The 21745-nt window shown below is 32.1% G+C and overlaps 2 protein-coding genes across 2 annotated transcripts in view; one reads left to right on the top strand and one right to left on the bottom strand.

The window, feature by feature from the left end:
• Positions 1 to 7228: 7228 nt before the first annotated feature.
• Positions 7229 to 9667, bottom strand: LOC131841031 (large ribosomal subunit protein mL50). Its single transcript, XM_059189264.1, has 5 exons — positions 9479 to 9667; positions 9309 to 9394; positions 8984 to 9180; positions 8195 to 8314; positions 7229 to 7408 (listed from the first exon to the last, which is right to left on the bottom strand). Exons 1-5 carry the CDS (start codon positions 9521 to 9523, stop codon positions 7293 to 7295), a joined length of 564 nt encoding a protein of 187 aa, XP_059045247.1. The 5' UTR covers positions 9524 to 9667; the 3' UTR covers positions 7229 to 7292.
• Positions 9668 to 9987: 320 nt separating this feature from the next.
• The window catches only part of LOC131840995 (mediator of RNA polymerase II transcription subunit 13), an 80906-nt gene continuing 69148 nt past the window's right edge, over positions 9988 to 21745 (top strand). The window contains exon 1 of the mRNA XM_059189222.1: positions 9988 to 10204. Coding sequence (XP_059045205.1) covers positions 10136 to 10204 — 69 coding nt within the window. The 5' untranslated portion in view covers positions 9988 to 10135. The remainder of the gene's footprint in view (positions 10205 to 21745) is intronic.

Raw genomic sequence — 21745 nt, forward strand, 5'->3', positions numbered from 1 at the left:
ACTTCCTGCCGAGGTTTTCTCACGAGACTACAGCATGGGGTTTTTCAAAAAGGGTATATTAAGGTTTCTTAAGTGTCACGTGACACCCCTGGTGCTTCAGGCGTCCATAGGCTACGGTAACCATTTACCATCAAATGGGCCGTAGGCTTGTTTGCCACCATAGTAGTATAAAAAAAAAAAAGTAGTTGTAAAATATATACATGTATTTGTTTATCGTCATAGTACTGGTGTTGGTCGCTCTCTAAATACTTTGGCCGCATTGCAGGGTAGCTTAGACAAATTAGCGTGTTTTAACTTTTACATACGTACTACAGTGCAACCTCGATAAAACAAATCGAAAAAAAAAATATATATAGTATATCAAGTAATTCGTTGAACTGAGATTTATTATGTTGAAGGTACGTTGGTCTAAACTTCGTTATAAAAAGGTAAAAAAAAACTGTCGTAAGCTATTTCAACTTGAATCTTTAATAATAGTGACGAGCAGCAGTGTTTACAAAACTTTACATTACTTTCCATCGAACAACAATTATTGTTCTACGAACATAAGTACGTCGAAACATGTCCTGACATGAATCACATTTTATGAGATAAGAGATAAGTAGAGTTAGAGTCATACCATTGGTGGGAACATTATATAAAGGTTTTGGGTTAAGAAAATTCCTTAGAAAGAGGTGTTTTTCCAAAGTAAAAAAAAATAATAATAATAATGTCGCAATGTAAAGGTATATTTTACATCGATTCTTATGGAAAATCCAAGGGATTACAAAGAATTAGTTAAATCAAGGAAGTCGTTATATACGAGGTATATTATTGTGAATGAGGTGCGTTATATTATGGCTGCACAATTATTATTATTATTACTAGATAATAATGTAAATCATGATGCATGACAGTAACAATTACTAACGATACATTATTGGAAAAAAAGTGGTTCTGAGGATACTATTAGTATTCCTATACTTTAGATTAGAATTATTTACTGGACATTCTTGTGGAGTAAATAAATCTGAAATATGTTTAATATTAGTAGTCATAAATGTATATATTGTGAAAATTAAATGGATAAGAGTGGCGTTTAATTGTCTTATAATTATAAAATTTGGTGTTTTGCAGGAGTCCATGATTTGCTTATAAATTGACTATTGGCTCGGATGACCTTAAAGAAATTAGCAAAGGAAGAAAAACAATGAGCATAATACTAATAACCAATACTTAAAGAGGATGAATTAAGAAGTTCAATGGAGTTATAATGACGGTGACAATGGCATTGATATTCTAAAAAAGGAGCTACAGAGGTAAGGTAGACTGGGCCGTCAAGCATTAAATTGCGTATTGACGGACAGGTTGCATTAAATTGCGTTGGCTGGGCCATCAGGCATTAAATTGCGAACTGATGGACAGATTGCATTAAATTGCGTTGGCTGGGCCATCAGGCATTAAATTGCGAACTGATGGACAGATTGCATTAAATTGCGTTGGCTGGGCCATCAGGCATTAAATTGCGAACTGATGGACAGATTGCATTAAATTGCGTTGGACTGGGCCGTCAAGCATTAAATTGCGTATTGGCGGACAGGTTGCATTAAATTGCGTTGGCTGGGTCGTTAAGCATTCAATTGCGTATTAACGTCCAGTTTGTGTTAAATTGTCTTTGGCGGGGTCATCAAGCATTGTATTGTGTATTGATGAATGGTGTCCTATTCATTAAAGGTAAATTGATAGAATGTTGCATTAAATTGCGGTTGAATATAAGTAATAAAAAATTGCCAGTTTTAATGCATATTAATTATCGGAGTGAAATGGAGCGGATTCAGTAAAATATAATAAATCAAAAGTCATAGGACACACATTAATTTTGGTCGAAAATATAATTTCTATAACTAATATAATTGACGATTGCTGGAGTACGTAGAGTCGCTGTGGTGATATATGTGGTATATGTGGTATATGTCGATCGCTCAAAGACTGGTCTGACAACCTTTCCTAATATTTTAGCACTGAATTAATGCAGGTGATAAGAGAGATAATTTTGGTACGATGAAGAATGGTTATAGTTATACCCAATTAATACTATATGGACTGATATCAGATGTGTAGACAGAATATAGTGGAAAGTCGTTTGCAATTGTTGATGCAACTCTTGATATAATAATAATATTCTGATATACCACCACAGGACCCATCAATATTTTATGGAATGATAATAATAAATAGTGGGGAGTTTTGAAGAAATTCCAGATTATGTTTTAGATAATCAGTTTTCAAATGTACATGATAAAGAAAAATACTGCATGTAAATAACACATTGCATGAGACAGATAGAATGAAAAAAAATATAAGTATTTACCTTAAACCTACAAAATATAAAGTAGTGACTACTATGATAGAGATATTCTGGTCATAAACATACAACATTTTTTCAGAAGTGCTTTATACTAATCTTACATAATATTACACAATAACAAAGTGGAATAACGATTATATGAAAACAAATATAAAATAAGAAAGGTGAAGTATGTGAAACACAGAGTAAATTGGAGTTAATATATAAATGTAATTTATATTCGAAAGAGGAGGAAAAATCACGGTGCTGGTTACGCTGGAAAGGCCAATCGCACTAGAGGCATTCGGCTTATGTGTGGCAGTATAGTGTCAAAATGAGTCCACCATCGGTGTAACGTAGCACACATGCCTCCAAGGAACAAATACCTAATAGAGTGGATTGATTCATGCTTGAAAAGAAAATAAACTTAAAAAGGAGAGAGATGTAGTGTATGTGGAAACACTAGCAGTTTATTATCTATCGTCTCGAGCCGAGCGTACACGGACCGCCGTGCGCAAGAGGGAAGGGATTTCCCTGCGCAAGCGCCGCGGAGTAAAGACGTGGAGCTATGGCTAACGAGCCGATATTACGTCGATAACAACTTACATACAAGAAGACATAAATAACAAATAAGTGAACACTATAATACACATTATTCATTTACTTATAAAAAATATATATTTAAAATGTATTTCTATTAGTTGTCTAATACCACAGATAATATAATATTACATACAGATACCCCATCCCATACAAGAAAATGGTTCCTTCCTAACTCGGGCTATTCTTCGGGCTATTTTATTTCGCCGCCGTAGGCGCTAGATGTCGCTATATCTGAAGCAGTTCGGATTACTAGTGGGTGATTAGTAATAAAGCATGAAAATAGATGGCAGAGAATTCGGTCTACATGACATCTGTTTTGCAAAGATACGTACATAATAGATATATAACTGTATCGAACTCCTGATTGGGTACAATCGAAAATTCAATGTAGGTATAATATTGTTCGCTGACAGTCTACAGACACGGCTAATGTACCTATGTATCTATGTACTATGTTACAGTTACTTTTTTACATGCCTACTTTTTTTTCTCCCGACGAAGATACGTCGTAACGCGTCTGCACTAAAATCGGGCTATCGGTTAAGGAGCAATAGCTCCTTAACGAATAGCCCGATTTTAATACGGTTTTTTTTATTTAAATTGTTATGTGATAGTGATAGATTTTAGCTATAATCAATTAATGTGCATATGGGTACCTCATATAATTTTCAGTATATAATTATTTCTCAATATGTAGTTAATTACGGTAAACTGGCAATTTGTAAAACTGAAAATAATATCTGCAAACCATCAATCTGTTATATGTAGGTCCTTTCAGGGATACTACATCGGTGCTAATGACATGTAGGTACTTATTTTGATGTTATACCTATTTGTAGAACCTTCGATATCTACAAACTACGCCTTTACTGCTAGTTTTTTGGTATTTATGTAAGTTGTTATTCAGTTGAAATTAAGCTGCGAAATTACAGGATATTTGGACATAACATCTATGTTCTCCGGAATGATAACGTATGCGGGATATAGCGGGCACGACATGATGACGTAATGCTGTTTAATAATATATACGTAATATTATGTACGTCGGATAGCGTCGTGGTTGGATGGATCGTCAGCTTATTTACCATTTCAGTTCATAATAGTAGGTAGTAACTTTTGACAATATGGATGAAGGAGGGTAACGGTGATGATGATGAGATCAATAATGACTGTTGACGATAGTGACGGTGGTATTTATTTATGACCACCATAAAATTCATCATTGGCAGTATTCTCAACATTATCATCATTGTTCATCATGATGATTGAGATCAAATTAATTAATTGATTAAAAAAGTAGCAAGTATTAGGTAGGTACTAAGTCCTTATATGACTTAAATACAAGGTTCTGGGATGCTCTGATATACTACAGTCTCTAGATTTTGTTTCTTATTAGTACTCCACAACCAAAGTCTATAGACAGAGAAATATAGATTTACACAAAGTTTTTTGATGTAAATGGGAATTATTATACACATTGCATTAAAAAATATATATGATTACCATCTAATACAAAATCATTATGTAGTAAATAATTCCTGACATTTTAAATCGAATGAGGTGAAACTAACATTGCATGAACACAACACTTGAAGATCATAATTTTTATTTCAGGTAATAAAACACTTTAAAATAATTTATTAATCACAGAATAAACAATTGTTAATAATTTACAATAATATTTCTTTCACTGCTTGTCTGTTATACCACTAAAACTTCAAACACTTCTGTTATTTTTATATTATATTCCAAATAAATCAATATCAAGACATAATATTTCATCTAAATCATTTCATAATTAATTCCTGGTACACAAAATATTCCTGGATTTGTTGATGAAGCAATATAATAATAATCATGAGCTTAAATCATAAACTTATTTGCAGTCAGTTACACATAATATAATTACTTGGAATTTCTTCTCATCACTAGTCCGTTGCTTTCTTACTTATTTAATTATATTATTAATTGCATTGTGATTAATAATTTACAGATTTTTCTTCTGCTTTTTTCTCTTATTTTTACTTGCATTATTATTTTATACAGTAAAATGTTCATATATATATATATATATTTCTTATTCTTTTGAACTCCTGTTCTTTACAGTAAAAATGTTATTTATCTTCATCTGAATGACTAGGAGATTTAGAATATCATCTCTTATTTGTTTAAACTTTGTTCAGTATTAAGTTGTTGATGTCAGGAAAATCTGAAAACAATATCATATACCATGTTACATTTTCATGAACTTACATGAATGAATTTACATGAAAGTAACTATACTGTAACCTTATTAGCACAATAAACATATTATTCATACATCATATTCATTCAGTTCTAATAAAATATAAAAATAATACTACTGTTTAGTACTTTATTTTGATTAATAATTTTCAGTATTTTCTCAATCAATCAAAAATTATAAAATCAGTGTTAGTTTTTTGAAGTTACATTCATAACAATAATAAAAACATAATAATACCACATTAAAGCGGTCACCAAGTACCTATGTTTATTATATTTTAATATGAAAGATACACACGCATACATATGCAAGTTTTTAACAACTTATAGTTATACCTGGTATGAGATAATCCTCAAAGACACGATAGTTTACTAAATATTTGTAGTAGTCCTTAGACACATTTAAATTATTGAGTTTGACAAAAAACAAAAAATAAGAAGTTCAATGAACTCTGAACAGGAACAATTCAAAAGTTGAAGTACCTACTTAACTTAAATGATGAAAAAAGAGAAAAAATCCAATGCTAGTGAAAATATGTTTTAAGCATTTGACTTAAAGTCGTTTATCCTATTCTTTTATTCCTATATTTTACATTTTTAACATTTCATTTATGTTGCCAGTACTCGTTGTCATTTCGATATAATAAAAAAATATGGACCAACCTACGATTTTAAATCGATATTTTTATTTGTGATGAAATCTAATAATATAAATTATGAATAACCTACCCTCGAATGGAGATATTAAAAAACTAATTATCATGAATAGTAGGTACTAGGATCAGTAATATATCATAGTATTATGAATGATTATCGTTTCAAAACCTTGTACAATTTAGTAAGGTTGAAAATATCCTTCTACAAAAGCAAAATTCAGTATTTGTAAAGTTTCTTATGAGTATTTTTAAAAATTCGAGGATCCTCACATTTAGCTACCAATGTCAGTAATTTAGATACCATATAACACTTGTTTATTGAGGTTTCATAAAGGTATAGCTGACCTTATATACTCTATACCACATTCAATTCTCATTCATTAAATTACAATAAGTAGGTATTTATTTTTTTTAATAGAAGAACTATGTCACTAATGTCATTAATTGCTATAATTACCAGGGTGACCGCGTGGAGGTTGATATAATAGAGTACACTTGTATCAGATCAATCTAATTAATATTTCCCTCTTCAAGTTTCGAAGTTATGAGCGAACAGATAAATATATAGTACTTGCATACCTGTCAAAATCTCTCTATTTTGCCGTCGTCGAGTAAAAATTATGCATTGCAATTCGTTCCAAATAAGAGTATAATACAAAATGATGAAATTTTACTGTTTGCAAAGACTAATTAAAAGCACCATCGAATAATGCGTTGTAATATCTTGTTATCGATTATTCGAAAAAATCGATAAATCTATTTATTTTTAATATGGCAACACTTTCTAAATAAGTATTACTGGAATAATATGGTTTTCTTGTTTAGCTGTTTTATATTTACTTAAACTTTTTTTATGTTTAATTTATCATAATAATATAGTAAGTACTTATTATTTGAAAATATAAAATAAATATTTAAAATACGGTGATACAAATGAAAACAGCGCCATCTATGAAAGTATTTTGGAAACAATAAGCCCCAATTAGCAATGATTAAATTGTAAACAAATACAGGGCAACAACAAAATGAGTAAATATATGAAAATTACTTTTCAAAACGCATTATTTCATTTTAACATCTATATATGACTTTTTAAAAATAGATTAAACCTTTTTAAAAATAGATTAAACCTTTTTAAAAACATAGTTTTGGGTTTTAAACGATTACAAAACAATGTTGAATTCCATTCGATACCAATGACGCCATCTAAATCCGTTTTTCGAACTAAAAATGGCTACTATGCCATTGATCCCCACTGCTAATACCCATAACAGAAGCTTTGCTTAGCTTGGGATTAGATGGCGTTGTGTGAATTGTTCATGGTTATTATTATTATAGTTAGCTACCATGGGAACAGATTATTACTATGTAGATTATAAAAAAAAACATAAAATGGCAAAGAATGTTTAATATTTAACTAAAAACTGTACAATAGAATATACTAAAACAATAAGACAACCATATTAAGGCCAGGATCTCTTGGCGGAGTATCCTTCATACTTCTTCCTTGTTTTCAAGCCTGTAACTATTGTGGAACTCTTAGGGAAGGCAGATTTTCCATTAAACAATGTGTCTTTATCTGAAATAATAAAATAAATACAATTACTTTCTAAACCTCAATGCAAAAAGAGGGCTCTTAGAAGTTTGATGTTACAATGTATGTGGCATCATAGCTCTTAAACGAAAGCACTTATTTTAATGTGTGTTTTATTTTGTTTGAAATCTGATCTAACCTTTTTCGATAGATCAGCTTTTAATAAAATGATGTATGTAGTTCATGTAAGTGTATATAGTTTAATACATATATAATTATTATTGTTTACATAAATTCTAATTCATATCATACTTATTATTATTTTCCTTCATCATTATGTTTGTTTTTTTTTAGTTTTCTCCTAAATGCTTATTATCTACTTGTTCATTATTCAATCCGTTTCCCTAAGGTTGCCTTGAAAAGATTGCTATCAGCAATAATGCTGACTTATTGTAACAATACATGTTGTCCTTTATTATATTGTTCATGCCTTTTTCTTTACTGTGTGTTACAAATAAAGTATATTTTATCTATCTATCTATCTATATATTCTATCTTTTTTGTTTAACTTCTTTAATTTTTTTCTTTGATTCTTAGTTACAATTTCTAAAGATCTGTCCTGTACAGATCTTTTCAACGCTTTTTAAAGTTCCTATTTGTGTTGGGGTTGCAGTAAATATTTTTGTCTTGATGCCTTCATATGCTGTTTTGCATAGTTTCCTTGGTGTAGATCTATGTCAGAAAATTTAGCAGAGTGCTAAATTTTACAAATATATATCATATATTAATTGTTACTTGTGTAGATAAAGTTTTGGAATATTTAACACTCACCAGGATGGAAGCGTACATAATTCTCTTGAATATGTAGATTCTTCGGCAAATCCATTTTCACTAATTTTTCAAATGGAGTATTAATTTCCACTGGTGATTTATAAAACTCTTTCAGGTCATCTGAAAAATGGCATTGATTTGTATTTTAAACAACAGTCAGAAATACATTTTATTTGTACATAAATTACATGTGAAAACTATAATTGTTATTTATATTAGACAGGATGTAAACCCACAATAGTCACAAAGTGGTACAGTCTATTAATCCTTATACAACCAAAGTTGAGAGGTATGAACACATTGACTTAGACAAAAGAAGGTATAATAGTCAATATTTTTAAGACAACATCATATTACATAAATTAGTTGTTTGAAAATATGTTGCTAACCTTTTTTATTTATGCTGAGTTTAATTAATAAATGGTATTACTAGTTTTTGCAGAACAAATAAAACTTATACAACTTTTGCCTTATTTGTACTCTAGCTGTGTGTACATGACTTCAATGTGGAATTTACATTTTTTTTCTATAGCCAAGTTACTATAAAATTAGTTCAAGTTCAAAAATTTTTCAATTTTATTTATTTGTATAGATTATTATACTTATGTAATGTATGTAATATTTTTCTGTCTTATTAGTTAATTCAAAGTTTTAATAGAGAATAACAGAAATGTCTATTTATTCCCAATACTATGGCTTACTAGTTTATAGATATTTTGCTATCGAAAATTAAAAAAAAATTACACACAACACTTAAAGGTATGTATACATGTTGGTTACATAACTTACCAACGCATTGTATAGTGTGTAACAGGGAGTTAGGAACACTGTAGCCAGTTTCTTCGTAACATGCATTTAGTACTGCAAACTTTTGCTCCAGCTCTTCAAATTCAGAGTCTACCTTTAAGCCATTATCTGTGCAAATCTTCAGAATGGTTTCTTCAATATTTACTGGTGGATCCCAGGGTTTGTTGGGACGCAAGAATCTGCAACATGAGACAGTAAGTATTTGAAATTAATTGTATGGAATTATATTAGATCGACTGTTGTTAAGCCATATATTTTTTAATAAGCCATAATGTTTATCGTTTGGAAACATGTAATGAATAGTTACCCCCGCGCTGCAAGGGACTCCGCTGCGGCCTGTATTTTTTTATCAACTTTCGGTAATTTCTTTTGCACATTACGAGCGGGTACAATCTACAAAATTACATATTCATTAATGTCTATCATTGCTACTATAAATACAGTAATATTGTAAATAATAAATATAAATTAAATAACCTGTAAACTAGATCGAGTAATAGGCAATAATACGTTTCTTAACATTTTTTAAAAGAATGATTTAAATTATTATTATATATTTATAAAACTTGAGTCGTAAGAAAATATACAATTTATTATTTATTTATAAGCATTAGTTATTATTTTATTAAGATTTTAGTTTCTTTAATCAAATTTGACTTTCTTGAGTTTTTTGACAAATGACATAATAAATTTAATATGTCATTACACGACGATTTCATTTAACTGCAGGCTCTGAACTTTCAGCCACTTGTAATAATTTCTTCGTAATTGTTTTAAAAAGGAAATCGTAACGTAACTAAATTACCTTTTTATTAAAATTTATGGCTGATATCTTATTTATAATAACTAAATAATATTACAAACTGTACTCCATTTTTAAATTCCATTTTAGTTTCCATAAGGTAAAGTGAAATGGAACGTCACATATTTCTGCACTTAGTTCTAGAGACGGCCGCTGCACGCAGCACTGTCGGCTTGGGATTGTTGTTTCCAATCCGCCATTTTCCTTTAGTCGCCATTGAGAGGTGAAAACTACGCTAAATGTCGGTGATTATTTTAAGATTTTGAGTGGTTTCTTTAAAATTGAACCTGTTTTTAGTGTTGTGAAATGAAAATGAAGTGTCCCGGACTACCATGACGCATCAAAATCACCAAACAAACGGTGCTAGTCTCGAGGATTGCCACACTAACTTCTTCGCCTTGGTAAGTGACTTTTACATTGATGAAAGAAGTGGTACCTACTTTTCTTTCTCGAAATCTTAACAATTTACGCCATCCCAATAGCAAATACTATTGTCGAGATATGTCATCTGTTATGTTTAGGAATTCCTAAATAATGAGTCCATGATGTCCAAGTCGACAGTCTAGATTCTCTACTGGACGCTGATACAAAATTCACCTTATTGCTATATAACAATTGAATCGATCTATTGCGTTAAAGTTTTTGTGTAGGACAATTTATGTTTAGGCTGGTAATGACGCCCGCCCGTTAGTCATCCTGGCATCGTTTTCGTCACAGTACAGAGTCATGTTGCGTTGCTAACCCACAAAATGTCAACGCTTTCGGTGAGCGAGGCCACAAGAAGCCACCGGCCCATAGAGGTCATTTTGAATTCACCTGGCCATAACGCAAACCGTAATGCGTTCGCAAGACTAGTTTCGCCAGGTCGAGGAAATAACTTTCTTGCTACAGTTTTAACTGGTTGTGCTCGATTTTATGTAAATGTGAAGAGTATAATAACAGGTAGAGTTTGTAGAATCATGAGGATGGAAGAATCAGTCGGGGTCATTCATTATCACGGTGTTGTATGTGTTGTAGAACCGCTTTGCGTAATGTTCATAGCTGGCGCGAATTTTATCAGATTGTGTTCGGGTGAGGATTAGCGGGTGTGCGGTGCGGGGTGCCGGGGACGGTCGGTCGTCCTCGGCGAGACCGAGAGCAGCACGGCGCCACTTCCACCTGACGCGTTGCCACATCTCCGCGCCGCGGCGGCGCGCGCCTGCTTGCACCCGTCTCCCTCTGCGCTCCGCCTATCTCGACGCGATACAAATTACCGATTTCTTGCCCTGCCTGTTTATTGTCTAATTATTTATGCGTCTTTTGCGGACATCGCGGCTTTTGTCGTATGGAATTTTTCAATCGCACCGCCCGTGGTGACGCATCGAGTGCTACTAGGTTGTCACTGCGCGGGTTCATTACACCCGCCGCTGTGGTCGCACTGACGAGTAGGTGCGTTTACGTCTACTAAATGTTATGTAGTACCTACTACGTCAAATTTGGATCACGGCTCTCGACCGAGTATAAAAAGCGCAGTTTATACTGGTAGGCGGGTACTGATCAATACAAGTGTTTATTGATGTTTAACAAATTTTCTTTGACCCTCGTTTGCGAGGTTGGCCGGCGACACCGCAGATGTCGCGGGGTCGGCGCGCGCGCTCGCCGCCCGCCGGCTGCGCAGGCGTCTTGCGCTCATTCAACCGTTTATGAATGGTTGTAATGTTTGTAACTTTCCCATAAGCGGGCCTCCGCACAGACCCCAATTGTGTGCCGCGATTAACTAGCTGCTCACGCGTCTTTGTCTCATGTACTATCGGCATCTAGAATGTTGGATGACGACCTCGATTAGTGGAATGGAAATGGCTATTTTAAATTTGCGTCGCTCATATTCAGCTCTGACGATATTGTCCATTGACTGTCGAAATTCGTCGCTAAGTTATTCATGGTATCTCACTACCCGCGGCCTCCGCCCTTATCGCCCTCTATGCATACAGAGCACGACTTCAATTTTGCACTGAATGTGCTCATTTCCTTTCTGTTATGAGTCCTTAGTCGGGCTCATACGGCTCGGGAGGCATGAAAAAATGTTTCTCTTATCTAAATAGGTATCTATTCTTTTCAACACAGTGTTTACAGTTCATCAAAGATGTTTTGGTTTGGTATTTTATAATTTTCAACAATATGCATTATACTAGTTTTAATAATTTTATAGGTCATCAAATTATATGTGCCTATAATATTACAAATTCTTGGTTTTAGTAATACTATAATTATGAAACTGGGTTTGTTTATTACATTACGTATACCGTAACGGCTCAACTAATTGTTATGAAATTTAGCATATGCGTTAAATTTTATAACAATTAATTAAATAGAACAGCGGAAGTATGTATACTAACTACATACTATACATTTCTAATCTTTCTAAAGATATTTCATATCATATCAAGTTATCTCGGTCATACGGACGGAGTCGCGGTTAAAAGTTAGTTTACAATTAAAACGTGCTGTTAGATGAAATAAGCAAGTGAAAAGGGAAACGAACATAAATATATTTAGTTCGTTAAAAGTGAAATCGATAGTCAATATTCAGTGTTGATACTCTTACTATTTAATGTTACGTACTTGTTAAGTATAGTGTGACGTCCGTAATACTGAAAACTGTGTTACTGAGCCTCGTCGTGAGTCATGACGACATCCAGATGATTGTTATAAACATAACAATAACGTATACATCATTATATTTTATTCTCCATATTTGGAACGTACTCGGAATAATATAAACATGAGCACAACTCGACAACATATCGTTTGTAAAAATAATAAACAATATTCCGACTTCGTTGTTAAGGAACATATTTTTGAAAGTATAAATTTTCAAAATATTAGTTCCTAATAAAACAACTCAACGTCAACTAATATACCGAGTCAACTGTACAGAGATTAACATGAAAACAACTCGATAATATAACGTTTGTAGAAAGCATACAAAACCATCAACCTAAGTTTTAGGAACTCATATTTTTAAGAGTATAAACTTTCAAAAATATTAGTTCCTAATTAAAGGTTAATGCGTTGATAACAATGTATTCACCACTATCAATTAGTATATTGAGTAAACTGTACAAAGATTAATATGAGAACAACTCGACATTATATTGTTTGTATACAGAATAATAATAATTGTTTTAATATTTTTATTAAACTTAATAATAATATATTCACCACTATCAATTAGTATATTGAGTAAACTGTACAAAGATTAATATGAGAACAACTCGACATTATATTGTTTGTAAAAGGAATAATCAAAACCCCCACTTAAAAGGTTAATATGTCGATAAGAACGTATTCACCAATGTGAACTACTATATTGAGTCAACTATACAAAGATAATAATTTAGTTGTATAACTCACAGAAGCAGTCGAAAGTAGAGCAACCCTCCGTCTTACTCTGTATTTTTTATACTTATTTAGTTAATATTGTGGCACGCTTTCAGCACAATGTAAATAGCACTTATATTTGTTTATATAATACTTTTTTATAATGACTCCTATTACATAGCCCATGAATATAACTCCACTTTGTTTTTCACCACGCAACAAATTTTTATACAAGTAGCATTGTTTTGTTTTAGGTAATGTTTTATTATGAAATTCTGTTGAGTTCTTTGCCAGTTCTTCTCAATTGAATCTATATACTGAACTGGACGGTAGGAAAAGAATATTATTACAAAAAACTTGACGTTCATAAATGACTAAAATGACCTATATAAATAAATTATTTATAAAAATTGATTTCCGTATATTGTTCAATCCAGATGTACACACAAACACTTGAGTAAATATGTACATAGAATATCTTTAACGGTAGCATTGTCGGAGAGAGAATAAATCTCTCTCAAAATCAAATTTTTACCTGTTCTGACACAATAGCTCCCGATGTTTCGTAAGAAAAAATGAAAGTAATTACGTTCTGTCGAAATTACCTGACCTTTTCAATTTCCAATCTTTAAGATACAAAGCTTAATAGGATATAAAACCAGCGGAATTCAATTGCCGCATGTATGAGAAGTAATTTGAGAACGGTCGTCCGATTTGTGTATATTTCATGTGAATAATCACGTAATTTACAAAGATTTTTTTTTTAAATTCAATCATATGTGGCAGTGTAAATGATATCCTTGTGTGAACATCATAAAGTTCCATTTGACTGTTTTGCAGACACTTCTAAATAGTAATTTATAGTAGCCGATTCTCAGACCTACTGAATATGCATATAAAACTTCATAAGAATCGGTCAAGTCATTTCAGAGGAGTATGGTAACTAACATTGTGACACGAGAATTCTATATAAGATCACTTTAGTTCTTATATCATTTCGCTGACACAAGTTCTTTATTAAGAATTATCATAGGTGACTCGTGCGCAATGTTATGCATTCTAAGAAACTCCTAATGTTTCATTTAACTATGAAAAGAATAGAACCTAGCGTTGATAATGATTCAGATAATTTAATAATAATATAATTTTTATTTATTTATTTAAACCTGTTAAGTCCTGACTCCCAAACTAGCGTGAAATGTTTATCAGGAGTCAGTTCCTTCCCAAAACAAGGATAACAGTTTTAATTAATTTACATGTTAAATAATAATAATAAGAATAATATTAATACTTTTTTAATCTGAATCTTTCTTCCAAATCTTTATAATCTCGATTTGTGTTGCCTTTATATGTAGTAATTACGAATTTTACAAAATTAATCTGTTGTCATTTTGGAAAGCCTAGAGCCCTTCTAGGCTTTCCAAAACTTTAGTGTGTTTTATGAATTGTATTAACATATACATGGTGTGGCCTTGGTTTTTCTTTAAGAAACCCACCAGGATAAAAGATATTTATCTCCTAGTCCGAAGCTAAGTGGTACTTGTATTATGGGTACAATTTATATATAGTAAATACTATTTAGATATTATTTAATACAGATATTAGATATATGAAAGTGAAAGGTCATTTACTCTACAATTAACAATGCAACATCTCCAAATTAAAGACACGGCAACTGTTAAATAATTTATTTATACAGAATCGCAAAACCATGAATTTTATAAGTATACCATTTGTAACAGCGTTACATAATGAAGCCTCTGGAGAATTATATTACGTATCTATACCCCTGCTATAAATGCAAAAGTTTGTCTGTATATCTGTTTATTATATTTTATTTATTAAACGACTAGACGGGTCTTAATCAAATATGACTTAAGTATCTCAAAACATAATCTGAAAGGGATTAAATATAGGATAAGTTTCTATAAATAGCAGACGTAGTCGCGGATACCAGTTTGTATCAACAAATAGGTAGCTCTATCTCAATTGAACCATTTCTTAACAATCTAGTTTACATTTTAACCAACCAACTGACAGTAGTTTGTTTTTATCGTATACATGTAAATAAGGAACAAGGACAAATGATAATTTCCACGATATTAAGCGATACGAAAACGAAATGTTGTGCTTTGTGCACATAGATAATAGTTATCACGTTTGTTAACGGCCAATTATGTGATAACTTATTAAATGTTAAATAAATAGTAACACAGTATCATAGAGTTAGTGCATAAGGATGAGTATGCAATTTTTTTATGTAATTGCAATGACGGACAACCTGACGGCCCGCCTGATGGTAAGCGGTAATCATTGCCTATTCAAATGAACAGCACTACGAGCATCACGTTATCATGTGACACCCGTGGTCCACAAGCGGTGCCATTCCAGAAGACCAAGATGTTATGCCTCTTATCTTGTAATTTCACCGTGTTATGAAACATAGATTACGAAGCAAGCTGCTTTGGAGTGAAATAGGTTAGACTGAGGTGGAACCCCGATATTGGTAAATCGCTGTCGGAGTCACGTTGGACTGCCACTCGATCCCGCGATTCCGGCTTAAGGAGTTTGAAGAGGGACATCTAGGAGTTTGTAATGAGTAACTCACAGTAACCGTTCATCTCTAATATCAAGATCTTGCCTTTATACACTTATGTACTTTATATGACAGTGATTCAAGTGAAAACAATCGCGCTAGACCGGATGAAAAGTTTTGTATACATTTATCATCAAAATCCACAAAATATCTGTATCGCTGTGATAAAACGTTCAAATATCACCAAGATGTTGTCTTTTACAATTGTATTATAGCAAACGGATGACTGTATATATGTATGTCATATCATATTTGAGGAATTAATCTAAGAGAAAAACATTGAGTGAGTGAGTGCAAAGTTTGGGCGCAAATTCCAGATCTTAGGCACAGTTGCACAGATGGTTGTTGCATCTCATTTTAAAAATAATCCAATTTAATTAGAGACCTCATGTTCTTTTTAATACTGTATTCGATAACATTGGATGGCGTAATAGTAAACAATAATTGCATTTTTTTACACATTACAATTTGTTATAATCAGAGATGTGGACGCATTCGTGTTTATTTGGAACGACACGTTCTCATGTTCCGTCGATTCCAGTTGTTGTCGCACGTGATTTCAACCAATCTGATGCCACTCTTATCAAGAAATTGTCACAGAATCTGCTTAACAGTTAAATCGTCATTAACTTTCTATACTGACGAAATTGACATGCTTTAATCATTTCTTAATAATTATAATAATGATATCCCTAGATATGTTATGGGTATTAGACAAATGAAACAAATACTTAGATATCTTTTTTCTTTTGTAAATACACATGTAATATACATAGAAAACACCCAGGCCGATGAATACAAATGTTTGTACCGTGCGAGGAATCGAACCAGCGACTATCGGAATTAGAGCAATGTGCTAGACCACTGAGGCCATCAGTGGGTCGGTCATCCGTCTGAATATTGTAATGATTTAATTGATTGAATTTTCATTTTGTGTTAGCTAAACAAATAAAGGAGAGAATAGGAGTCGTGACATATCAAGAATTAAAGAGCATGATGGAAGATCGCTGAAAGTGGCAAGAGCTCCACCGACAAGAGCGTAGCTCTTAAATTATATATGAAAAGAATGAAACAAATAATAGGTTGTACCTAAAAAACTTTGTTAAACGGGTAAAATTCTACATTATACAGTATATAAGTCTTCAAAACAAATGTCATACATATTTACTTAAATTTAAATAATAACAACACTTACTTGCAACCATTCATACCGTCAATCATTTGTTACTGTGTAGAGAAAGATTTGATCGGGATAAAAAATTTAGTATGTGATTTTTTAATCCAAACAGGTAGGCCCAATTTCATGATGATAATGTGAAAGTTTTAATTTTTAGTTCTTGAGTTTTGCCAAACAAACAATCAAAGTTCAATCTAACAGATATGTTATTGTGTAGAGAAAAGATTTGATCAGGATAAAAAATGCGTATGTAATTACTTTATTCCAAACAAATGCCGAATTTCATGATGATAATCAATGTGAAAGTTTTAAAACCAGTCCAGTAGACAAACGAACAATCAAGTTTTTCTCTTTTTGAAGTCATTTGATTGGAAAGTAACAATGTCATTTGACCTATTAAATTACCTGGTATATTCACCCTGATAATTTCGCATATCAACAGGCGTTATTTAATTAATTGCCCATTTAGAGAGAGCATTGATTGTAGCGCTTAAATAATTATACGCACAGATTAAACACATCAGATAATTATATATATTTTGTATCAGGTTTAGTGCTAGTGGGAACTGGTCTGTTCCAAGTAATGTTTGATTTAATTGTTTATTTATATTAGACTTAATGAATGATATTATGCCAATTTGTATGTAATTATTTAGCTTGTTGATAAAGCGCCATGGATTTGTCTTTGTTTATTGTATTCACTTATAATACTTTGGATAGCATAAAATATTTAATAAAGTAACCCAAAATGAAAGTACAAAAACTTTCATCGTTCATCAAAGACTTACGACTTATTAAGACTTTGAAAATTACGAATTTGTATACAAGCTTTCATCCCCTGTTTTGATTTACCTAGGAGGGTAAAATAAAACAGGGGATGAAATTTTATAATTTTTTTTTACACATTTTGAATGTGTTATTTATTTACATTTAATAAACAATCTTAAAAATAAGTTTCAAGCTTCTCTCTTCAAAATGACGATACTTACCTACATACAAACTTTCATAATTAACCTCTTTCAACATACAATCCCTTAAAAAGCGTTAAAAAGTAGCCTAGGTCCTTTCTCAGGGCCTAGACTATCTGAATACCAAATTTATTTTAAATCGGTTTTGTAGCTTTAGCGTGAAAGCACGATAAGCAGACACAGTTACTTTCGCATTTCATATTAGTAAAGATTAAACATGTTTTTATATTATCCAATAATGAATTTAGATTTATTATGTAACAATCTTTTAGTTACATCTTCACTGATATTATAATCTGTACTGGCGGCAGAATTCACTTGTCATAAGTGTTTCTAATCATTATTATTATCATTACATGGTGTAAAACATAATCGCTGTTGTTGTCTGTCCGTCCCTATGTATGCTTAAATCTTTACAGCAACACAACGGATTTTGAAGCGGTTTGTTTTAATAGATAGAGTGATTCACGAGGAAGGTTTATATATAATAATACATGTACACCCGTACGAGGCCGGGGCGTGTAGCTAGTAGATCTATAACATAGAGCTACCTTGATTTGTATGTCGGATATAATTCAGCTGTCGACAAGATCATAATAATATGCACGGGCTGTGAATATCGCGCTATCGCCGCCTCTGATAGCGGTAATATTTGCGGTAACGTTATCACTACCTCTTCGATTGTTTATGTACAGACTAGCTTACTGTTTTTATCGTGTATTGGCCAATAGGGCCGCTTGTAAGTGGCGGTGACGATAGTATGGTGCTAGATAAAATCCTTGAAATTATAAACAAAGCAAATTATTAATAAAAAGAATTATTGCGTAGCAATGGAAATATACTATATCGACGTATTCTTGTTTGTTATCGTAAATTGAATAATACATAAATAGATTAGACCTAAATATAAACATGCAACTCCATCTACTTGATGACACTAAGCAGACCAAGCAGAGCTCGTACGGTGATATTGATTATACAAAGCAACTGACATAATTTAATACACGTTTTTACATGTACAAATAATTTTGTTTATTTGATAGTTCATATGTATGGCTAATATGAAATGAAATGAAATTTATTTGTTATAAAAGTAGTATATAATAGATGGTATGGTTATTTATGTTATATAGATATCACTTTTAGTCTTTACAGACATGCAAATACATATTTGAATTAATCTATTATTATTCTTTACACAATTCAATTAAATTACATCTTATACATTTATTATTATTATGAAAGTAATAAAATAATTTTTATAAAACTGTTATATATTCATTAGGAATGTTAAAGTTATGTCAAGTTCGAATTGTCAATATATTATGTTTTCTAATAATTAGTTAACATCGTTTATATAATCATTAACTGTGTAATAACATTTGTCAACTAATAAATTAAATAATTGTATTTTAAATTGTGTCGATGGCAATTCCTTTAAAGGGATCGGTAATTTGTTGTATATCCGGATATCCTAATAAAAATGTATTTTATGCGCGAAACGAAACAGTAACTATTTTAACACAAGTCGTCGTTAATATTATTAAAATATAGTCTAAAACAGAAATATTTAAGGAAGCTATGTATAATATGTTTAGTTTAAAATAAGCATAAGACTATAATATAATTAAATAAAAAATTACAAGAAAAAAACCATGTGTTGTATGCGTGCTTGTAATAATTTTCATGAGCAATTTACAGTATGTTTGTTTGTTATCAAAGCCCGATTCTGTAGAAAAAACTCTATTGTACTTATCATTTAGATAACGAGTAGGCAATTAATATATTTGTTAGGAATTATTATTAGCGAATAATTACCTACACTGAACCGTTTAATTGCAAACTCGGCAAATTGCCGCCTAACGAACGATTATTTAATTAATGTTTATGTATGTACTTAATGTTTTATTTCAACAGTATATAAATATAAATTATACAATTTTATTACTAACTACGATTTAGTAATATTTACGTTTTATATAATAACATCGACAGTATGGTTCGTTTTACTGAATTCCATTTTGCATCCTCAAATATTGGTCGAGGACTGCCCTTGGAGTCTAGGACGAACCCTGCGTCCTTCGCCTACATTCTTAGACAATGTACTCAGTAAACAAAGTTTAATTAACCCAGTTAAGTTACAGACTTGTACATTCCACTTTCTAAATCTATATTTTATTATTACTGCTGGCATTTCTTTCTCGCCGCCGGCCTTGATCGAACACAACTTGCACATAAACAATTCTATAATATGTATGAGGTCGTAATGCAAGCGAGAATATTTTGTTTATGTAACTGACGCGAATGTAAAAATAATCGAAAATAATCGTTGCGCTGACATCATTTGCTTCCAGCCCTCGCAGTGAAACATACATGTACTTTATCCTTTTCCTCATGTTTTATTACGAAATACATTCTGGGTCAAGGTTCTGTTTTGATGAGAACGTCTCAGAGGAAACGGTATTGCCGATGTTTTATTGGTCCACGATTGTTGAATTTCAAGTTTTTTAGCATTGACTAACCCGTACCATCCACCCGTGCAGTGTTATGTTGTTTTCACATCTCAACTGACGCCATAAAAGTAACCTTTTAATTTAAGGTGACTTTATATGTAATATTGTATTTTTGCGGTAAATGTGCTGAGTGTAATTGATAAAGTACACTATCAGCGATGCTTTTTAAACCAAACTACATTAGCTGAATCCGCGTCAATTTGGCGTAAATGTTGCATTTTGGTATAGGCTATTTTTTATCTCGACAAACCAAAGTTGTCACCTAAATATGTACTTCGACTGCGATTCCCTCGCCTGCGCTAACGGTAAACGCTGGCGAGAGTTACCAGTGAAGGATAATAAGATGAGTGTAAGGTCAGGTCAGTTAGCCTATAGTATCAAGACCACCAATAATTTATCACGATGGTTTCCAGAGGAAACTACGTATGTAGGTCAACCTGAAATGTTATTTGCTAGAAATAGAATTATTAGTCTAGATTACTAACAAATCCGTTGTGATCATTAAGCATGCGATGCGATGTGATGTCCTATTGGTCATCGTGGTAGTGTTTCTGAATAAAAAGTTTAGACTTTGTATATATGAATTAATAAATATAACTGACAATTAACACAGTGCCATCTAGTCTCGGTAAGTAGTTTCTGATATGGGACAACTTAGATTTTTTTTTTTGTATATACATACATAATATACATAGAAAACACCCAGACCGACCAATACAAACAATCATACAAATGTTTGCACCGTGCGAGGAATCGAACTCGCGACCATCGGAAGTAACGCGGTGTGCTAAACCGCTAGACCACAGAGGCTGTCAAATGTATATATTAATCCTGTAGACAGTTAGTGCTTTGTGTGCTTTACTGTATTATTGTCTGCAAATCGTTTAAAGTCAGCTGGATATAGGACTTGACTTCAATAGCAATGGACTTAGTTTACACAGTAAAATCAATTAAGTAGCAATTAAGGTCTTCCGCTAGATTAGAGACAGCGGCCCCAGTCGGGCCGCGGTCGCGATATGTGGGTCAAGATAGCGAGTCCACATTCGATGAAGTTGGTTACCTGACCACCACCCTTCACATGGATTTAGACAAAACAATTGTCTCTAGTTTCATACTCGAATTTTTATATCTTCACTTCTTTTAGATGGAGTATTTATTTATTTTAAACCAGCTACTCGCCCGGGTGTACATGTATTATATTATATATATAAACCTTCCTCTAGGATCACTCTATCTATTAAAAAAACCGTTCCAAAATCCGTTGCGTAGTTTTAAAGATTTAAGCATACATAGGGACAGACAGCGACTTTGTTTTATACATTTGACAA

Source organism: Achroia grisella, unplaced genomic scaffold, assembly GCF_030625045.1.
Source record: "Achroia grisella isolate CSIRO2021 unplaced genomic scaffold, CSIRO_AGI_Agris_v1 utg157, whole genome shotgun sequence".
NCBI classification, from domain to species: domain Eukaryota; kingdom Metazoa; phylum Arthropoda; class Insecta; order Lepidoptera; family Pyralidae; genus Achroia; species Achroia grisella.